General features: G+C 49.1%; 1 protein-coding gene across 1 annotated transcript in view; it reads right to left on the reverse strand.

Moving 5' to 3' along the window:
• Nucleotides 1–2,333: 2,333 nt before the first annotated feature.
• SUSD2 (sushi domain containing 2) overlaps nt 2,334–21,585 on the reverse strand; it is a 29,916-nt gene continuing 10,664 nt past the window's right edge. Inside the window, exons 4-14 of the mRNA XM_061561225.1 lie at nt 21,318–21,485; nt 19,116–19,290; nt 15,503–15,707; nt 13,389–13,474; nt 11,920–12,188; nt 10,726–10,869; nt 10,393–10,551; nt 8,908–9,144; nt 5,296–5,571; nt 3,379–3,555; nt 2,334–2,963 (exon numbers count right to left, since the gene is read on the reverse strand). Coding sequence (XP_061417209.1) covers nt 2,863–2,963; nt 3,379–3,555; nt 5,296–5,571; nt 8,908–9,144; nt 10,393–10,551; nt 10,726–10,869; nt 11,920–12,188; nt 13,389–13,474; nt 15,503–15,707; nt 19,116–19,290; nt 21,318–21,485 — 1,997 coding nt within the window. The 3' untranslated portion in view covers nt 2,334–2,862. The remainder of the gene's footprint in view (nt 2,964–3,378; nt 3,556–5,295; nt 5,572–8,907; nt 9,145–10,392; nt 10,552–10,725; nt 10,870–11,919; nt 12,189–13,388; nt 13,475–15,502; nt 15,708–19,115; nt 19,291–21,317; nt 21,486–21,585) is intronic.

Below are 21,585 nucleotides of genomic sequence, written 5' to 3' on the forward strand. Positions count from 1 at the left end.
AATCTGGGGTTGGCCACTCACCGGCCTCGACTGTGCTGGACTGAGGGCCCCCCGTACCTCCACAATGCTGCTGATGAAGCAGCAGCAGCAGCTGTCGCCTGGCTCGACAAGACGAGCGTTCGATAATGAAACATGTTTGTTTGTTTTTAAGTAGACAGTGCATCGTGTCCCATTACTTGGAGATGTGCAAAGGCCATGGAAACGAACGTAGCGCTGACAGCTGGGGATGCTCGCAAAGAACACGCGCCTCTCACAAACGCAAGCCGCTCACCACTCCACAACTCTCATCGCTCGTGCTCCCGACGCCGAGATTACACATCCTCGTTGTGAAGCAGCGAGGATGACAAGACCCCTCTTGGCCAACGTGAGACTTGGGCTTGGAGTCCAGTTTCAAGCTGTGTTTTGTTTTAGAGGGTGAGCACGCAGGAGACCGCGATAGTCTCATTTTCGAGAGCGACCTTGGGACATTATACTGCCAGTAGGGGGCAATGATTGCTGCTGCTGCTGCGTATACGGTAATCCCAATTGAGTGATTTGCCGGCGAATTTTTTTTTATTTGGACCCCACCATCCCCTCCCCACCAACACCGGCACAAAATTGGCCCACGTCAGGGAATCGTTGACGTTCAAAGCGAAGCAAACGGGCGCGTTCGTGTTAATTACGATTCACACATCCGCAGTAATAATCAGGGCGATTCTGTGCTGGATTCTCCAAGTAGCAAAAGTAGCTACATATGCTACGGGCCCCGCACTTTCAAGGGCCCCCCGCTAAATGCTTTCAAGCTATCAATTCCGGTTCACTGTTTCTGCACTTGCTCTATTACTATAGTACTATACCGCCTTCCACTTTTACGAACGACTGGGTGTTTACGGTTAGCGATTTCTCGTATTATCTGGGTGTATAGCAAATGAAAAAATATAATTACTTTACTACGCAAGTAACAATTTTTGTGTTTTAATGGTTTTTTAAATATATTTAGGGCCCCTTTATAACATTCGCTACAGGCCCCGCACTGAGCTTCATCCGGCACTGGGGCGACTGCTGCATTAGAACCGCAACCCACCCACCCACCCAGCCCCATCAATGAAGGTCGCGGCAAACGCGATATCGCTGGGCCATTCTCGACGTTCCCTCGGGCTGCTTAAAAGGTTCGGGATGAGTCGTGTGTGCGTCCGTGCAGCTTCGGGGGCGCTCTGAACCGATTGTCCATCAAAGTGCCGTGTAATTCGGTGTAATGCACTGAATCACTGCCCGCCAATGGAGTGCGTTGTTTTCACCATGCCCATTGGTGTACAGGCAGGATGACTGAAAAAATAAAACGTCCATAACAAATGTAAAATAACTTCTCTCCGAAAATTGTCAGCAATGTTTTTCTTTCTTGGTGAGGTAGAGCGAGCGAGTCGATCGGCAGGTCGCATCTGGTGGGGTGCAGTGTGGATAAGCCCACCTCTTGCTAGATGTCTGGGTCAGGGAAGAAGGAGTAGGCCAAAACACCCCCTTAAAGGGGTGCTCGACAACTCAGTCTAGTGGTAGTGCCCTTCGAGCCGCAGTGGTCCGAGCGAGTAATCTCAAGGCTGCACTTTTACATTTGAGAGCAAATATCTATGAATAAAATAAAATAACTTAACCTTAAACGACACCTTACAGGGAGCATGAAGGACACAGCAAACAGCGCACATCCATCTGCGAAATGCAATCCATTGGCTTTATTACAGGTTATTTTTCATCGTAAAATATGTGGTTCCTTTGATTTAGTATTTGTTTCATATTTCTGTCACTAAAACACTGATTTGCTATTACAATGTAATGCTAAATAAGGAAACCTGTAGGTGTAGTTATGGTGAGGATAATTTCCTCTACATTATTTCAACACTTGTTCATTAGTAAGTGGTGGGGATGGGTTTTGGATTAAACATTTTTGATTTTGGATGTTGTCAGATCGTCAATAACAGTTTCGAATCTCTTTTTCTGAGGTTTTAATCATTCACATTTTTTTTACTAATTTAAATGCCTCAAAGATCACAATCGTGATGTCACCCAGTGCCACATGTTTGGCTAAGCGTGGCAGTGATGTTATTTAAGGCTTTCTGATTGATTCTGAAAACAATATCGGGTCGTTCAAACTTTAGTATTCTAGGCCAGACTTTTGGAATATTCATCCTAAAATCTGAAACGCATCCCAAAAATGGGTTCGTGGCACAGTGGTGCTCCTGAAATTATAATCTGTCTGGCACTTATGCACAGACAAGCAGACAGGTTTGGCACAAGGTAGAGCACGTTTTCTACCCACAGTTCCCCCTCCATTATTGAATATCCAGTGCCTGGCTCCCCCCCCCCCCCCCCCCCCACTGCCTTTAAAATAACAGTAAGAGGCACTTTTCCCAGGAGCGGCTGTGTGCGATCTACCCACCAGCCATGCACTCCCGCTCTACAAGTGTAAAAATTCACCCCACAATTCCCACAGAAATGCAATGTTGCGTTGTTGTTTTTTTTACCATGCGGTCAATTGAAAATTGTAACGTCCTCCAGGAGCTTCCAGAGGTCACAATCACCCTTGGCGTACAATGCACACGAATCGAAAAACATCCATTCCCCCGCGCCCGCAATTTGATGCATCATTTATACCCTCCCAATTCCAACCCCCCCCTCCCCCACACAGAATCCCACGTACTGAATTAACACTTACAATTAATGCTTTCATTTACACATTCCGTTGTTTCACGTAGTGATGTGCAGGCCGAGTCACCGCTACAATGCTGCCATCGCAGCCCCGCTGATATATCTCGGCAACCGTGCGGCCGAAAACCTCTTGGCAAGAAAGTATGGATCCACCCATGAAGTCCGCAACACTCTGTCGTCGATTCACTTGTGCCGCATCCGAAGCTGCTTGTATATGAAAAATCCTGCAATGGCCAGCACCAGAACAGCGAAGACACATCCCAACACGATCGCCAGCGTATTGTCTGTGGAACAACAAGAAATCAATCTTTGAAAATGTTACGTCGTGGTCATCAGCAGCTGCAGCGACATATAAGTAATTAATAAATCTACGTGCAGTTCAATGAGCACTGAAATAACAGCAAATTATTAACAACTCCCATCTAGTGATGCAACATGGGCACATTCTGGAGAAAAAAAAAATGGCGACGATAAAACAACTCGCTTCTTCGTGTTGATCTCTCCGCCCTGAAGAAGGGCCCTTGCCAGAAACGTTGCGTCTACACGTACCATTTTCCTTTTAGAGGCAATGTTATTTCCAGATGGATATTGAGATGTTGCTATTTTGTGCACCGCTGCCGACGTGGAATCAGCACGTCGTTTCGCGCTGATCAAAGCAAAGCCGATTCACGAAGCACATCCCCTCCTGATTGTCCGTACCGGTCACGCAGGAGACGTCCTGACCAGACCACCGCCCGTGGGGCTGGCACTCGCGCGCGCTGGACCCGCTGAGCACGTAGCCGGAATCGCACGCAAACGTGAGGCGCCCACCCTCCAAGTACACCGTGCCCTCCTTGCTGCCGTGCTTCGGAGCCAGAAGAACGCCGCAGCTTACCACTGCGCAACGCACGGACGCACCGCACACGCGTTAGTTCGCCACGGTTAACCGGACAATCACGTTCGGGCCTCGCAACCTCATCCGTGCCCCAATTGAGAAGTGCCTTCAGTGCCCTTAAGACTCGTAACAGGGGAAGACCCGTGAACTAATCACACTATTCTAGCACTGGTTGATTCCCATGCACAATGTATCTAAAGCCACTCTGGAGAACACCTTGGGGCTCTGTCGCAGTGATCGCTGATCAGAACAACAGAACGGTGAGAGGACGAGAGGGGGACAGTGTTGCCCCATCTGGCTCGGTCGGGCAGGAAATCACAGACGAGCTAGAAGGCTGCCAGAAACCGGCGCCAACAATTGCAGTTAGGAGCACACTTGCTGTGCGTAATCCTAAGCGAGTAATTTGCGGGGCAATTTTCGAATTTGGCAAAAATTCGACGACACGGGCACTCAATGGCATACTCTTGCAAATGGCGACACGGGATCTTTAACGTGCCACTGTGAAGCAGACGGTGTGTGTTCGTTTGGTTAATAGACCTGCAATATTAATTAGGGTGGCTGCTGCATTCCTACCCCGAACGTCTGCAAACAAGCTGTCGAACGCACGACCTGCTCGGCCATGTCACTGGGGACGTGACGGCGTGTCCGAGACGCCTGCTCCTCGATTGACGACCCGCACGAATGGCTTGGCCCTCTTGCGCCAAGACTTTACTTTCCACCTGCCGCTCTTTCAATTTACTTCTCTCTTCTCCAATTCTCCAATTCTTCCCCTCGCTCTTCAAATTTATTTCCAGATTGCCAACTAGTGACACCCACCTTTACACGTGTCTATGCCGGTCGTTCGGAAATTTGTGCAACCCGTTTCTCTGCTTTGCTCCCTTTGCTGTTGTTGAAAATACAAATAAAATTTAAAAGAGCTACCGTGCTTTTTTCATTTACATAGAATGTGTTTCCTATGCTCAAGGCTCACTCGTTGAGTGGAAATTCGAAAATGTCACAGGAGTACGTGAATTTAGCGGGGAGATGTTAACTGCGTTTGTATTTTAGTGAGGCTGGACCTGGCTGAGAAGACTGGAATGCGAATTGATGATTACACCACAATTAATGATGACAGCGCAATGCTTAATGAGAGGCAAAGGCTTCTGGCTAATCAGTAATAGGTTGAGAAATAGTTGGAAAGAGCAAAGCCAATATCGTGTGAGCAATGGCAAGGCTCAGTAAAATGGCAATGCTAGGCACTGCCTACTAAATAAGCTGAAATGCCATTATAGCCGACGAGCCAAGCAAACGTCGTCTCTGTCAAGTAAAAGTTCAGCCCTGCAATTGCCTGCTTGAGCCGCTGCTGGTGGGAGGGCCTCCAGTAGGAAGGAACAATCGAGAACCCCTCTTCCAGCCCGGCCAGACGTCTCAGAAGAGACAGGAGGACCCACACTTTACCCCACCACACGCAACATGCCAACTGACTATCCCATGCGTACTCTAAACATGGCAAGCCACGACAAGGGGTGCTCTACGCACGGCACCAACATTGCACGTCCGTCATGCGCCCCGGTTGCAACGAAAAACAGATGCAGCGTCGCTCGTGGCAGATTGACGAGGCCGGCAGTTCGGAGAGCGTTTTTCGAACGACGCCAGGGACTCGGCAGATCGGGCGTTGCAGTGTCAACGCCTGCCCCGGGCTCGTGGGCCCAAGCGACGGGGGCCCTTTTGGAAGGCATCGCCGTTATCGGGGCAGCACTGACCCGGAGTGAGGTCTCGCACCACGCCCTGGTGCCACCGATGAGCGAGCAGCGTGGCGTTGGCGGCGCTCAGGCTCGAGGTGGCGGCCGCGTCGAATTTGCACAGTTCGTCGGGGCCGCAGAGCTGCGCCACTACGGGAGGCGACGGGCCGCCGCCGCCTCCTGCCACCGGCCGGAACTCGGGACGGAACGCCGGGTCGTGTCGCGGCTGGTGGTAGTAGCGATCCAAGAGATCTTGCGAGTCGTAGGTGAAGAGCGTGCTGGAGTTGTCTATTGCCCCTGTGATACAAACACGCGCGCGCGTGGACATCCAGAGGTCACGGGAAACATCCGAGTAAATGCACGCTTAACCTCAGTTCACTGTTACCTTGCAACGATAGAATAGGTAAATGTGCAGCCATGCAATTCTTTGCTCACACCAGTGCGAGTGGAATTGCCTCCACTCAAGGGAGCTCTAGAGAGAGCCTTCTAGAGGATATCTTAAGCCTACTGTTCCACACTGGTCTAGGAACGTGGATAAGTACCCATAGCTTATCCAACCACAAACAACCTGCTAATTAACTGACTGTACTGTACAGAGGCAGGTGAATTTAATCAAACGTGAACCATTGTTGCAATTGCCGTGCTGGCAGATCTAATTGAACCGGTAACCCTCTGGATTTTGAGTCCAGTGTGCTAACCATTACACCATACGGTTACAGTATTCCTGTGACCGTATACAATTAAAACAAATTTGACCTGTCCATACTACATTCCAAAGACCATTTGGCAACAGGACGGTTGGCCCATGGATGGTCCTGGCCCATTCCAGCACGGCATGGATCTTGTCCCAATTGTTCATGATTTGCTTGGCTCCATGAGCTCAGCCCCTCCTGTATGTTCCCCTTCAACCACCCCCCCCCACCTTCCTCCTCTCCATAGCCTGAGGGAAGCGATCTACGCTGCACTGTTGTCTATAGCCCTTGTGACAAATGGACACAAGTGGAATCCATAATCACAGTGAACCCAGTGGCACCCGTACCCACAGCTCCCTATTATCATGCGCAATGAAAACATAAGAGAAAAATTGGACTAGCCCAGGATGCTTGGCCCCAATCATCCATCAGACATGATCAATCCACTGCTGGATGGAGGTCTCCCCAAGCCATCGCCGTTTTTCACCGCCTTGCGATGAAATAATCCAAATGGCACTTGTACGCAAGAAGCTGACTCCATCACTCCATCTCCTCGGTAGGCGTGCTCTCAGACACGTTCCATTCCTAGGATATTCCTTATATTTGAAACGGTTGGAATTTAGTCTTTAACCCGTGTAAGTTCTCTAATCCACGCGTTTCTCTTTCTGTCTCTCAGTGTACTGGTAGCAGATGGATGAGAGTGAGTTGAAGCGCTCTTGGAAAGCTGAACTTGACAATGAAACGCATGAGACATTTGTGCCTGAACAAGAAGGTGCATAAGCAATGCATACTCCCTCGATCAGGCGCATTGACATTCATGAAGAAAATGGAACAATAACTGAAAAATGTTCAACGATCATAGTCATATAATTTTTGTGCAAAAATGTCGGGGCTGTGTATTTATTAGAACGTCGTGAGTAAAAGACGATTCATAATTGATACTTGGGTTAGATCGCAAAAATAAAAATGTGTTGTAAACCCTCCTCCACCCAACACACTGGTGTGTTGGAGAGCAATTTCACGACATTTAACAACCTCTACTCCATTCATACAAACCCGGCATCTACTCCACCACAGGCCATGCCACACACTCTCCTTCTCATGCAGGCTTCGCCCGCACCGATAGAACTTCTTCTATGCATGCTGATTGCACTCACAGACAACCTTATCATTGATAATCGTCATTCATCATCATTGATAGAATGGCCCTGGTCATGTGAATGTGGAATTTCCACCACAGTTGCATTGCTTGAATGGACAAGGAGAAGCTTTTACTTGTATGTATGTTGAACTTCTTTCGCACCGTACGTAGCCGGCCGTGCTAATCTTTTTTACTTGTGAAGTACAAGATGCACGGATATATTTAAATGTACACGTGTGTGTGTGTAAGTGCAGAGGAGAGCGGTAGTGTAGCAGTTAGCGTGCTGCGCTATGAACCCGACGTTACAACCAGCATCACCAGGCAGTTGCCAGAGAAATCTGAAAATGTCCTCCAGTCTCGGGCCTTGCATGAGTAAATATAAGTGAAGGTTTGCCATTTGAGCGCGCGTATAATTTCGATGCTGACCCTGTGAAAACATCACGACAGTTTCCAAGGGTTGCCTGAGAGTGTGGTGAAAGGAGGCCCTGAAACCCAAGTCTGATTGGCCCAGCAAACCCGCTGCGGGGTTTGCGAGCCGAGTTGGCCGTTTGCCCGATTTGTACAAATTTAGCTGGCTCGCTTCCCGGCTGTGGCTGTGGGTAACAAAGCGGTTGTCTTCCTTGAGACATTTGCTCCTGTCTGTCCTATCAATGGAAGAAAATAAATAAGAGTTCAGTTTGCTTACTCTCATCAGTTCCCTTGTTTCTTCAGCAAAATTATCTCGCTTTATTAGGAATTCCCATGATTGCCTTTGTCTCGCATTTTTGAAAGTGTTTCCTAGTGCTTTGTAATTATCTAATTTAACTAATTTACAGCTAATCACTTCCCAATTCATTTAAATTTGTTGTTGAACTGCAATAGCGAATGTTGGCATGTTTCGACCAGCCTTTGGCTTTTCTCACTTGCAATTGGTATCAAGCAGTGGAGCAATGATCCATTGGTTCCTGCACTATGAATCCCGCAGCCTGTGTTCCAGGTCTTGACCACGGCTAACATCAGGAGTGAGTGGCGAGCTTTCCATGAACTGGTCCTGGCAACCCCGTTCCTTCATCACCCCACACTTGCTGATCTCATCAAGGACCATAAACCATCACGAAAACTCTGGATATCCTCGCTACGGCGGCTTTTAGCCAGCCACAAAGACGGTCACTGCATCACGCACTTTCAGGTGCGCTGCTGTGGCCGTCTGGAACGCTCTTCCTTCCTATATTCGGAAGCCACTGAAGCTATGCAATTTTAATTCAAGATTTTCATTTTGTTTGGAACTGCTTATTGTCTTATTTGTTGTCCTTCCTCCGCACCTCCGATTCGCACGGTTGGCTACCTACAGTGCGAAAGAAGTGCAGCATACGTGCATACTTGCCCAGCGTGGAGAAATAAGGTCAAACAACCCCCATGACGACAAGGCCGCCTGGGAAGGCCTTCATCCAGCAGTTGATTAGTAAAGGACTGTAAACAGCAATTACAAAAGTAACAATGTAGATCGCTCACAGGCTGTTCACCTTGTGTCAAACTTGTGTGCTCCTGATTGCCACGCAAATGACTGCGCGTTTAATTCATTCATTGGCACACCGTAAATGGCATCAGCATGAGCACTTCCCCTTACTGTTTTACTCAAATGTGCCCAGAGCATCCTGCTGTGGGGCTGTGCAGAGTCCCTGCAGAGTAAAGAGGCTCTCTTGTATTCTCTGTCCTAATCTTTTTTAAATTCGCCCCCCCACCCCCACCCCACCCCACCCCGCCATCTGCATTAATTGAAAGAGAAACAAAAAGAGAGCAAATGTTGATCGTTTGACTCACAGGAGGCGCCGAAGCTGTACATTTGTTCGGGTGAGGCATCCTCTGGCAGGGTCGTGCCGTCGGGGAAGGAGAGGCCACCATCCAGTACCCCCAGCAGGCCTCGCGTTTGTCCCGAGAAGTTTCGGGGCAGCAGCAGACTGACGGCGAGCGAGCCGGGCATCAGGCGCACCTCCACGGCCGCGCCCGAGGGGAACATCACCGTCACGTTGCTCATCACGACCGAGTTGACGAACACACCTGGGCAGTCGGAGGAAATGCACGCAACTCGAACCAAACGAGGCAGGGATTTGGTCATGCATTCAACAGTGATTTCTCGGTAGAAAAAAAACTACTTTTCCAGATAAGCAAAAGGCTGTTTCTCTCTTGTGCTCAGACGCATTTTCGGGTTGGCCTACAGCGCGTTGTTAGGCAAGACGTCGAGATTTTCCGCTCCGCACAACGTGGGAGCTTCTATATTCAGCACGTGGAGCGAAACGTTGGACACAGTCCCGAACAACGAGCGGTAGTACGACCCGAAAATTCATCTGAGCACAAGAGAGAAACAGCCGTTTTCTTCTCTGGATAATGGGAGAGCCGCGATAGAGCACAAGCACGAACGCCTACACAGCACTGTCGCTTTATTGCGTGCGAAAAACACGTCAAGAATGTGCAAAAACAGACGAGTTAGAAAAGGGTCAGCTTATTGTGAAAATCATATCTCCAAAACAATCCGCGTTTTATTATGAAACCGAAATCTCTGCAAAGGTGTAATATAGCCGTTGCCAAATGTAAACAAGACACAATTATGAAAGACTTGGCCTCGGCTTTTTCACGTACACAGAGTCGAGTAGACCAGAGGGGCCAAGTTTTCCCCAGCCACAGTCGTGTGAAAGGTCACTGGAGGTTAATTGCAGTCTAACTCATCACACATCAGTGTTGTGATCAGTCCAACTTGCACAGGGTCACATCTGTGACTAAATTACACTTGTTTGGGAACAAGAGCGGTGGCGCTAGGCCCCAAGCAAACCAAGTAGAAGCTTCGAGACTGCATGCAGCTCAAGGGGCCCCAGATTCGCAGGAAAAAAATATGGATTCACACAACATCAGCCCAGATTCAGATCCTAATAAATGTAAATGGCAATTAACATTTTCATTGAAATGTATCTTTCATCTCTGACTTGTCCGCAGCTATATCTTGTCATCAAACTACGTCTCTCTGTCTCTTTCCATCATCTCCTAAATTTCACCGCATTCCCGTCTCCGTCCGCATCTCTCGTCTCATCACACGTTGCTTTACCTTCTGTCCACATTTCTCTCATCTCGCTGCATCCCCGTCTCTTCGTCTACACCGCTTCCGTCATCCCACCAGGAGCTCGTTCATCGAAAGACGAGGGCCCCCGACACAATTTCTTACTTAGGGGGCCTCCCAATAGGCCAGGGCACCGCCCGCTGCCGCCTGCAGCATCGCTCGAAACCAACAGCCATCGCCCCGGGCGGGCGCCGTACCGTGCAGGTCCATCCAGTCCTGCTCATCGAAGGTGACAGCGCCCCCGTTCAGCAGCACCTGCAGCGCCACGGACTCGCGCTGCACCCGCACCTCCACCAGATCGGAGCCGTTCTCCCGCATGGCCGCCGACGTGATGACGGTGGCATTGACAGCGTTGCCTGCGGGGCACAGAGAGTTCCACGGACATATGCGAGCGTGATGTGCCTTAGGCATATTGCCCCAAGGCCTCCGTGGCCTCCGACCCGTGGAAGAGTGGCGGGGGGGGGGGTTGCCCACAAGTGTGCATCTGCCAGTCTGTCTGTCGTCTGATTGCTGAGAGATGAGCGACGTACCGTCCGGGTCGTGGGCCACGTCGGTGCGGATCTGGACCACGAGGGAATGCGAGGCGGCTTCCAGCAGCGTGTACTCCCCACGCCCGTTAAACGTGATGCTGAGGTTGCCGAACGTCAGGAAGTGAGGGTCCCCCAGAGCCGAGCCTTCGCTCGTGACGGGGAGGGCAGGAAGAACACAGTGGACGGATGTCCTCATTGTGATGCGCGTGGAGCACAATCTTCCCAAGCGGCGTGGTCTCCCCCACCTGACATTCAGCACGCTGGCATCATCGCCAGCTCTTTTCATAACCCTGCTCGATTGAACGAACAGACTCACTCTGACCTGTTGCAACTCTGATCGTGCTGTTTGTTGCTGGACGCTTGGCATTTTGAGCCATTTGGGCACATGCTCAGCAACTGTGATTTTACAGCATATATATAAATGATAACTGCCACTGGCTGAATCTTGACTTAAAGCTTTCGTGACTGCAGGAATTCATATTCTTTGGGTCTTTCGGTAAAGTCACGTAGATAGGGTCAAAGAAAATAACAAAAAAATAACAAAAAAACTACGACGTTTCAATCGCAACACAAGCGGCCATCATCAGTTGCGATCGAAACGTAGTTTTTTGTTATTTTGATATTTTCTTTGAACATATATGCCACTGGCTGCGCACTTAAATTCAACTTTAATTTTACCAGGTAAGGCCCGCTGAGCTATATAGCTCTTTTTCAGAAGCGACCTGGCCACAAATGATAGCTCAATGAAGTGGCTTACCATCATGTGGAAATTTATAGCAGCCACATACTCTCAAGGCTTGTTTCTAAACGTGGAGGGAAAAGCCGGAGGACTCCGAGAGAAATCCACGCGACTACGAGGAGAACATGCAAACTCCAAATATACAGGCGTCAGGGTCGGCATCGAACCGACGACCTCCTGCATACAAGGAGAGGTAATTAACATCTCGCCATCATCCCGCGGGATCCACACCTGGAGTAAAGGGTGGAGGAGCGTGATGTCAGCACGCTGGACGAACCCGGCTCTGCTCTGCGGTGGCACCGCCTGCGCCCGCGCGCACTTTCCCGCTCACGCGCCAGCGAGCCAGCCAGCCAGCCAGGCAGGCGAGACAGCCACGGAATCCAGCCAGCGAAACTTTCTTCCTTAGCATCGTACAGCCATCAGGGCACCACTTCGAAGACGCCCAGGGCGCATACCGATTTTTGGAGGCACGTAGGCTCTGCAGTCGCTGGAGGGCCGATGGTGCAGGTAGTAATCGCAGTTGTCCGACCACAGGCAGCAGTAGTAGAAGGTGACGACGTCGTAGAGCCAGTGCGAGGCGGCGGGCACTCGCGGCGGGCGCCGGTAGGGCGGCGAGCCCCAGTCGTGGCCGCGGTCCGGCGTACCGCCCCCCACGGAGTCCACGGTGAGCAGCTGCACGCCGCGAGCGTCGTAGCAGCACTGCTGCCCCGCCGCGTAGCGGGGGCTGCCGCCCGAGGGTCACACAACACACGCCGGTCGACCGCATCGCGCTCCTCCTCCGATGCCGACGACGAGGAGGAGGTCCTCCTAAAACGTCGGCCGGCTTCGCATTTCCTGCGGCGCGCGACTTTAACGGCGATACGAAAAGTGTCGCCCGGTTCGAAAAGGTGGCCAGGCCCAATCGTTTATCGTTCTTTGATTTTTTTTTTTATCGGGCAAGCTAACGGGAATGGCGCTGCTGTTTCAACAGTTAGCACACTGGACTTGCGTTCCGGAGGTCGCCGGGTCGAATTTCACGCCGTGGCAATTGAAACGATGGGAACGTTTTTTGTTTAAATCCCCTCCGCCTCCGCCGCCTATGTCCACCTGGCAGTCTAAATGGGCGCACCACAGTTAGTCGATAGGCATGGCGCGTGTGGTGGAGGTGGTGGTGGTGTAAAGTGTGGGTGCTCCCACCCAGTGTGGGAGAGTGGCGTGAGCAGAGAAGCGCAGCTCTGCCTTGCACAAAGACGATATTTGTCTTGGCTCAGTAGCAAGGGGTGTTCGCTTATTTAAGTTGGCAGTGCCAACTGTTACTATTTTACTCAGCCATGCCATTGCCACTTATTTGGCTTGCTCTTTTCAACTGCCTCTCTCTCAATGAAGTCTTTTCGTATCTATGCACTTCCATCATCGTGCGTAAACAATCATCTCTATCGCCTATTCCCTGCTCTGAAAACAAACTTCAAAACTCTCGAAGTGCATTGTTGTTATGAACACGCTTGTCATTTGCCCATGGAAGGCTCTTTATCGGAATGATCCCGCCAAGATTTTCGCAGCAGGGAGCAATGTTGCTACGCGTGATCACAATATAAATAATACGCAGTCAATATTTCAACGTCGGGTTATTTGGCCAATACAAATTACGTTTTACTATCTATTTTTTTTTTTATCTATGGTTATAAACCTGAAGAAACTGGAGTAAAACCTCTGCACAACAGGGGGAGAATATACAAACTCCACACAGAAAGGCAATCTAGTTTGGTATCGAACCCGGGTCCTTTTTTCTGCCAGGCACGAGTGTTACCACTGTGCCACCCGGCTGCCAAAATAAGGGATTAATGTGATTTTTAAAAAAAACGCTGTGCCGATAAGCGGACATGACTGAGAGCGCCCATGTAGCGAGTACTTTCGTGTACGTGACACGCATGTGTCACATTCCCACCTTGCTTGGATGGCCCTCACACAGTGGACAGCCCCTGGATGGTACGTGCACTTGCTGCCCTTCTCAATGTCACATCCGTAGTCCGCCTGCGACACACAGGGCCACACTTTCCATTAGCGGAGTTCACCGCGTTGGGGGCCAAAGGGCGGACCCGTGACACGGTGGGAAAAACAAAAAAACACATCAGAGTAATTATTCAACACGGGGGCAAAGGTGGGTAATTAAAGAGCAGTGCACAGCACACAGCTTAATTACGAGATTTATCTGAGATTGGCAAGTAGTATTGCCGTACATTTAAATCAGTGCGCCGAAACAAGCCGTTAATGGGATTTGCCCACCACGAGGGCAGCGTCATCGAGTATCTGTCTTTGGTGCCCAGGAACGCGGAAAAAAAATGTGCAGTTGACGTGATGCGGACACGGGCAGGTTGGCACGCATTCGTGGTAGAAGATAAGCAAATACGTCAAACGAGTTGGCAGTTACGTATATAGGTCATGAAGCAGATAGCGATAAAATACGCCTTTCTGAAAATGTTGTTTGGTGGGTGGGTATCCGCCGTGAGCGTTTACATGGTCAGGTGGACAGGTCGTTAAAAGGTGCACGTGTAACCATGCAATGATTCAGCAATCAAAGTCCATTTTCATGCTCATGATACACGCATTGAATCGCGTGCGTGCGAATCGATTATTTACCGTTCATGCAAATTAAATTAGTATCGTGTTTTAAAGTTATATTTAGGTTTAACGCAGCAAACAATTCAAAGATGGTAACAATGACCAAAGGAACGGATTCTTGAATAAAAATGCGACCAAAAATTGTGACCTCATCAAGTCAATGAGGGGACGAGATTAATCGATATACTCTCTATTAACTCGGTACGAACTTTACCATGACTGTTGTCATGATGATGATGATTATCATTTGTGTTTGACATAATTGAAAGTCAATTGAGATGATGGAGATTCGTTTTCTATGGATATTACTTTTCTTAAACGTAAACAGGAGTGAAATGCATTGAAATGAATTTCGTTAAAACTATCGCTACACACGCAGAAACAAACGTCGCGAATGAACGTGAGAGACGGTGTTTAATACTGGGTGCTTGTGATATTGCACCTTGTACGAGCACCAATAATCTTAATCATCCGTTTTATAAAGTATCGTTACGTCATCTTTACCATCGCAGTTTTTTTATTACCCTTCAAAATTTTATTTCCCAACAAACTTTTAAATAGTCATCCCCCTGAGCTGTAAAATAAGTGATTTGCAAAAAAATTCTAAATTTCGGAGTGATTGGTGGCACCGCAATAACATCACGTGATCATTTGTGTACCTCATAGAATGTACACATTAATTTTGTAACTCGCAGCATGTGCCGTTTAGATTGCCATGCTTAGAAATACTCGTGACAGGCTTATGATAAGTGATCTGCAGTTGAAGAATAATTAGTTAATCTTTATGTGTACGAGACAAAGACACAGATCCCCCCCGTATAGACTTAGCAGACTGTTGGGGCACGTGCTGTTAGCGAGCACCTATGAAGGCTGGCACGGCACACGAGGCGGCGGATGGCTAGAACCACGCTCGGCCACATTTGTCTCCCGAGTGGCGATGTTTACACACCGCACCAGGTACTCATTTGAGCTGAGTCGACCTACGGGAGGCCCAGGACCGGTTCAGATAATCGTCACTGGTGTTGGCCGTTAGCGGGAATCGAACCCGTGTCGCCGGGTTCATAGCGCAGCGCGCTAACCGCTACACTACCGCTCCCCACAAAAAAAAAATTCGGAGTAATTGATGGCACCGCAATTACATCACGTGATCATTTGTGTAGCTCATAGAATGTACACATTAATTTTGTAACTCGCAGCATGTGCCGTTTAGATTTTCATGCTTAGAAATACTCGTGACAGGCTTATGTACTAGACGTACAGCAAAGCACACACAACGAAAATGTGAAATACAATAACAGAGTTATGAAAAACTGATATCGCGACAGTCCTCATTTCGTGAAATCGCACATCATATCGCATCGTGAAAAATTCCATCATTGCGGCAACTAGTTTGATCACAGACCTGTTGCCGGGACTATGGGAGGAAGAAAAAAAACCTGCCTGGAATCGGCCAGTGTCCGCCCGCGCCTGGGCCAAAGTGCAAGGACAGTCGGCGATCTCGGGGAGGAAAGGGGGAAGTATGGACGTCTCATTCTCATTCCAAGCCAGGCACTTCTGCAGCGCCCAGGCAGCTGGATCTGCACGGAACTTCTCCTCCAAGTGCCACGCCATCGCGTGATCGTCACTCCACGCCGCCAGCACATTCCTGTTACGCACATTGGGGTGGGAAGTTTTATTCTTGCGTGCGTATGCCACGGTAGTAATTGGCCAAAAGCTAGTGAAACTAAAAGCTCGCATTTCGCTAATTTGTATTCTTGGGTCTTTCGGGAAAGTCACGTGGATAGGTTCAAAGAAAATAACAAAAAATAAGAAAAAAACTTCGACGTTTCAATCGCAACACAAGCAATCGTCATCAGGAGGGAAAGAAAAGGAGGGAGGGAGCTGCTGAGCCAGGCTGTAACAGCTGTAACAGCCTGGCTCAGCAGATTTCCTCTTCCTTCTGTAACAGCCTGCCTCAGCAGCTTTCCAGCCTTTCACCCTCCTTTTTTTCCGCCTGATGGCGATTGCTTGTTTTGCGATCAAAACGTCGTAGTTTTTTGTAATTTTTTGTTATTTTCTTTGAACCTATCTACGCGACTTTACCGAAAGACCCAAGAATATGAATTCCTGCAGTCACGAAAGCTTTAAGTCAAGATTTAGTCAATCTGTCTTGTTATATGCACCGTGGGGATGCTGCCCGTGGTCTAATGGTTATCACGCTGGAATTGAAATCCAAAGGTCGCCGGTTTGATTTGATTTTACCAACGCGGCAGTTCAAAGGTGAAACTTTCTTAAATTGCCCCCCCCCCCTCCCCCCTCAGCGGTATGTGTGTTGGGGTAAAGTTTGGGTCCTCCGACCACTTTCAAGACATCTAGCTAGCGTGGAAGGGCAGGCCAGAATGTCAGAACGTTGCAATAACAAACAATACAAAAACAAGATAGAAGTGCTTAGGATAGAACAGGTGAGTAAATAGCGCAAAAAAAAAATATTTTTATTATACCAGGTAACGCCCGCTGAACTATTAGCTTATTTTTTTAGAGGTAACCGCGCCACAAATGATAGCTCAACGAAGTGGATTATGATGTGGAAATTGACAGCAGCTAAATACTCTAAATAATCCCAATGTGCTTCTAGAGGGGCACTCTAAAACTCCCTCTAGCGGAGGCCCCCTTTGACAGCACCGGCATGAGAAGGCTGCCCCCTTCGTGTGCACTAGTGGCACCTCCGAGTTGACTTCTTGTGCTTGTGACCTTGTAGAGAAATTCGAAGGAAGTGAATAACCCTATGAAGTCACCTGTCTGAATTATTTACACTAAGTAGTGCCTGTCAAAGTCTATTATAGGTCCTGTCACACGACTCTTAGAATCCTCTGGCATCGGGACATTTGAAAGACATTAGCCATTGTTACAACTACTTCACATAATATCCAGGTCTTTACCTCATATCTACCTATTGACAAAAGTAATTAAACTTGCTCCTCTCAGTATAATTAATGTTGCCCGTCAAATAAATGCGCGTTGACAAGTGTGACTGATATTACATCGCATCTTCGCGGCGAGCTAATTTTTTTTTTATTCCATAACACTCAAGTGTCTCAAGAGCAAGGTTGAATTAAGAGCACACATTTGGCTGTCAAAGGAGAGCGTACAATTAATTGCTAAGCCCAGGCCCACCCCGACTGAACCTCTTAAACGGTGCAGCAGAGATACGCGATCAGCCGAATTGTATGAACTTTTCGGCAAACACACCGATCGTTTACCCATGCAGTGGCATGTCAGGGCAAGCCAGCCACTTAACAGGCACTTTCATGAGATGTGCTCACCGTTGAACTCTCTGATGCGAGTGCACAGCACCACCAGTGCCATTTCGACATTAAGTAAATAAGAGTGAACCCTAGTTCACCCAGCTAAGCCTCGTTACGTCTCAAGACTCTGTTCTCGGGAGCAGGTTATTTCGTTTGAAGGGTTTGGCCGTTTCCATCGCTGAGTGTTTTTCATGAGTAGATAAAAAACGGCAGTACCCTGGAGGAAAAAAGGGCCATGAAACCAGAGGGTTGCAACTCTTCAAGCTCCGCACAGATTGATTGCAGGGTTGTCACAATCTGGTGATAACTACGATGCAGTCATACAATACCAGGTGCAGCATACACCTATGGAGTATTTCGCAGAAAGTATTGTTTTCATGATTATCGTGGCTTTTCTGATTTGTTTTTCATGGTTTATTCCCCAAAAAAGTATGCCATAACAAAAGCACAAAAGTTCAGGTTCATTGGCGCTTGGCAAAATATATTTCCAGCATGGTGATTTTATGGCCTCGTCAGTTTCATGGTTCACCTTAATTACGTGATAAATTATTGCTTAACTGCCAGCGTGAGCGTCATGAACGTTTCGATTGTGAAGTTTCAATGATTTAAATACTCAGGGCAGGCGTTGTGTTGAGTGAACCCCGCTGTTGAAGAACTTTAGCGTAGTACACCGGCGAGGAATTGACAACACAAGAAAGCTGAGAAATACGATTACGTACACACACTCGTGGGTAACTGACATCACAATAATCGTCATGTCATAAACACCTCAATTGTACTAGGCCATGAAGGATGAGACTGTTGTAGGACCCCAAATAGATGTAAATATACTTTACGAGTGAAACAGGATGATTTCTCCGCAACTCTGGCTGTCGCCTGATGAAGCTAGTTGTAATTACTGGTGAAACGTCGTACTCTAATTGTAAATGTTGTGGCTTGGCTCTCCAACACACCTGTGTGCTGTACTAGTAACGAATTGGCACGTTTTGTTTACGTGACAAACCTTATTATTTGGCTGTGTCGGATAGTGGCGGGTTTAACGACGCATTTATATGTACGCGATCTAACCCAAACAACTTCTATGATGGATATATACTGTATTGTGCATAAACGCACCGACATCTCCTGCCCACCTGACAGCTGCAGCCAGCTACGTCTGGTTATGCTCAGTCTCGCATGCAACTATTAACCGCATCAGAACATCACCAGGCCGATGCGCAAACGTCCCCTTCATACACGGAACATTAAAGACAGGCCACAGTAGTGTGACTGCAGCCATGAAATACCAAACGATGGGCCGTAGAATAAACAGAGGTCGCAACCGGGTACCCGATACACGTACCCTACCCGATACCCGGCTACCCGTACCCAGCCGGGTACGGGTACGGGTTCCCATTTGCGACCCTGGTGCGGCCGGGTACGGGTAGGCCGTGAGTCACTGGTGAGTAACTGTTTGTCACTCATTTCCCAACGTCTTGTCTCTTCTCACAATTCAAGTTCCTAGAATCAACCCACCCACGCCTGCAACATGGCTTCATCCCAGAGGTCGCAATCAGGTATCTGATACCCTTACCCTACCCGTACCCGGCCAGGTACGGGTAGGGTACGGGTACGGCCGGGTACGGGTACGGGTACCCGTTTGCGACCCTGGTGCGGCCGGGTACGGGTACGGGTAAGGAATCAAAACCCGTTTGCGACCTCTGATTCAGGGCGATTCGGCCACGGGGCAGCGTTTGCAACGAACGGTGTTTGCCCGAGACGCCGCTTACGGTTGCCCGTCGCTGTAATTGCTGGACGCGATCCGGAGCATGCCGAACTCGTAGACGGAGAACTCGGGCAGCGCTGGTTTCGGCAGGAAGGTGAACGAGCCGCTGTTGGCGACGTCCCGAGCCAACGTGTACAGGTAGAGCCACTGGGCAACCCACGCCGCGCCGTACGCCTCGCCTGAGGAGGAGACAGACGCTCGCGTGGAGCCCACGAAAGAGTTACTTGCATTCGCGCGGAGCGTCACGCAACGTAATTTAATTATTGCGGCGATTATTGCGGCGATAGAAAATGCGCACGTGATATGTCACTTTTTATATTTTTTTAGTCTGACGAGATTCAACTTGATGCCCACAGACTTATACCTTCACACACACACACACAGACATTAAAGGAAAACGGCAAATATCCCACGTATAGCCTATAACGGCATGTTGGAGCGACCGCTCTTGGCGAGCAATTGTTGAGACCGTGATGGTGCAGGAGGGGGGTGACGCGGCTGGTCCCACCCTGACCACCTTTGCCTCCTCAGTGCTAAGCTTATCTTATCTAGATTTACATAGCGCCCTATTCCAAGGCACTTTACAGCAATTATTAAATTAGATATAAGGTGATAGTGGTTGAGATAAAGATTGGAAAGGTTGGCTACGTAGGGTACAATTATTAAAAGTGGTGTAGTTATGGTGACAGGAAAACAGTTGGGAGTGGTGACGGAGGGGTTTGGGTCGTGATAGGGGTTGGTGTAGGGGTCGTGATAGGGGTAGTGATAGGGGTAGGGGTAGTGATAGGGGTTGGTGTAGGGGTAGTGATAGGGGTTGGGGTAGAGGTAGTGATAGAGGTTGGTGTAGGGGTAGTGATAGGGGTTGGGGTAGAAGTAGTGATAGAGGTTGGTGTAGGGTTAGTGATAAAGGTTGGGGTTGGGGTCGTGATAGGGGTTGGGGTCGTGATAGGGGTAGGGGTAGTGATAGGGGTTGGGGTAGGGGTAGTGATAGGGGTAGTAATAGGGGTAGTGATAGGGGTAGGTGTCGTGATAGGGGTTGGGGTAGGGGTCGTGATAGAGGTTGGGGTAGGGGTCGTGATAGGGGTTGGTGTAGGGGTCATGTCTTAAATAATCCACCCCCGTGTACTTACATCGACAAGACAAAAAAAAGACTCCTGTATATCCTGAACAGACTATTGGGGCAAGTGCTGTTAGCGAGCACCTATGAAGGCCGGCACGGCACACGAAGGGGTGGGTGGCCACCACCACACCCGGCCGCTTTTGTCTGCCTAGCGACGATGTTTACACACCGCACTAGGTACTCATTTGAGGCTGAGTCGACCTAGAGGAGGCCCAGAATCGATTCATCAGTGGGGTTGGCCGTGAGCAGGAATCGAACTCGGGTCACCGGGTTTGGAGTGCAGCGCACGAACCGCTACACTACCGCTCCCCATCGACGTACTCACATTCACCTGCACATACTTCTATGACCGCATATACTTGTACATACACAAATTTACTCAAACACAGACACATATTCATACATGCACGCATACACGTGTATGTGTGTGTAACATATAAACACATTTACTCAATCTGGAATTGCAATAACAACTATTTGGCATAGTTTTCACGAGTTAGATTTTTATGAATATAAGGATTCAAAGGTCAACTGAGTATGCACAACCATATAGGAGGACAAAAATATCTCAATGTAAAAACACCGTTTTAACACATGGGCTGGATATATTTGGGAAAATAGCAGAAAAATATTGTTTGACCTCATAAATAGATTTAGACTGCAGTGGTTAGGACACTTACGTGAATGAGCCCAGCCAATGAACCCTTACTTTGTGACACACACACACACACAAGAGCGTAAGGCAGCAGGAGTAGGCAAAAGACAGTGAACCAGGTGTCCCGACAGAGCAGCGAGGGATCAGGAAGAGAATGGATTGAGGCTGAGCGAAGCTGTGAAACTCGCTAAAAGGAAAGAAACCCGTGGCTGAAATTAGTTCGGGCCCCATCGTTTGCTCACGAGCCAACAGATGGGACGGATAATGACGCGCTTAGCTTTCTTTTCCGCGTGAAGCGCACATCCGATAGTCACGCAGGACCGTGATAATCCATCACACACCCACACACGGGTTAAATGAGGCGTCATTTGTATAAACTGCATGCGCGCGGGGCCACGGACTCGGTCTGTCGGGTGGCGATGCGTGCGTACCCGTCTCCCTGTAGCCCCACACCTCCACGTTGACTGCCGGCGAACGCAACTTGCTCGCGTTCCAGTTCAGAGTCAGCTTGCCCCCGACGCCCGGCGTGCCGTAGTACTGCCAGTGCGTGGAGTTGTGCATCTGCGCGGCAGCACCTCCTTTCACCTTGCCGGGATGCACTGCGGCACGTGGGAAAAGGAGAGCGACGAGCAGAGTGCGAGTGAAGATGTTTTGGCGAACGAGCGGTGGCCGAATTTTGACGATGTGATCAAAAGTTCG

This window comes from Lethenteron reissneri, chromosome 27 (assembly GCF_015708825.2).
Source record: "Lethenteron reissneri isolate LAM-NWPU_2019-01 chromosome 27, ASM1570882v1, whole genome shotgun sequence".
Classification (NCBI taxonomy): Eukaryota; Metazoa; Chordata; class Hyperoartia; order Petromyzontiformes; family Petromyzontidae; genus Lethenteron; species Lethenteron reissneri.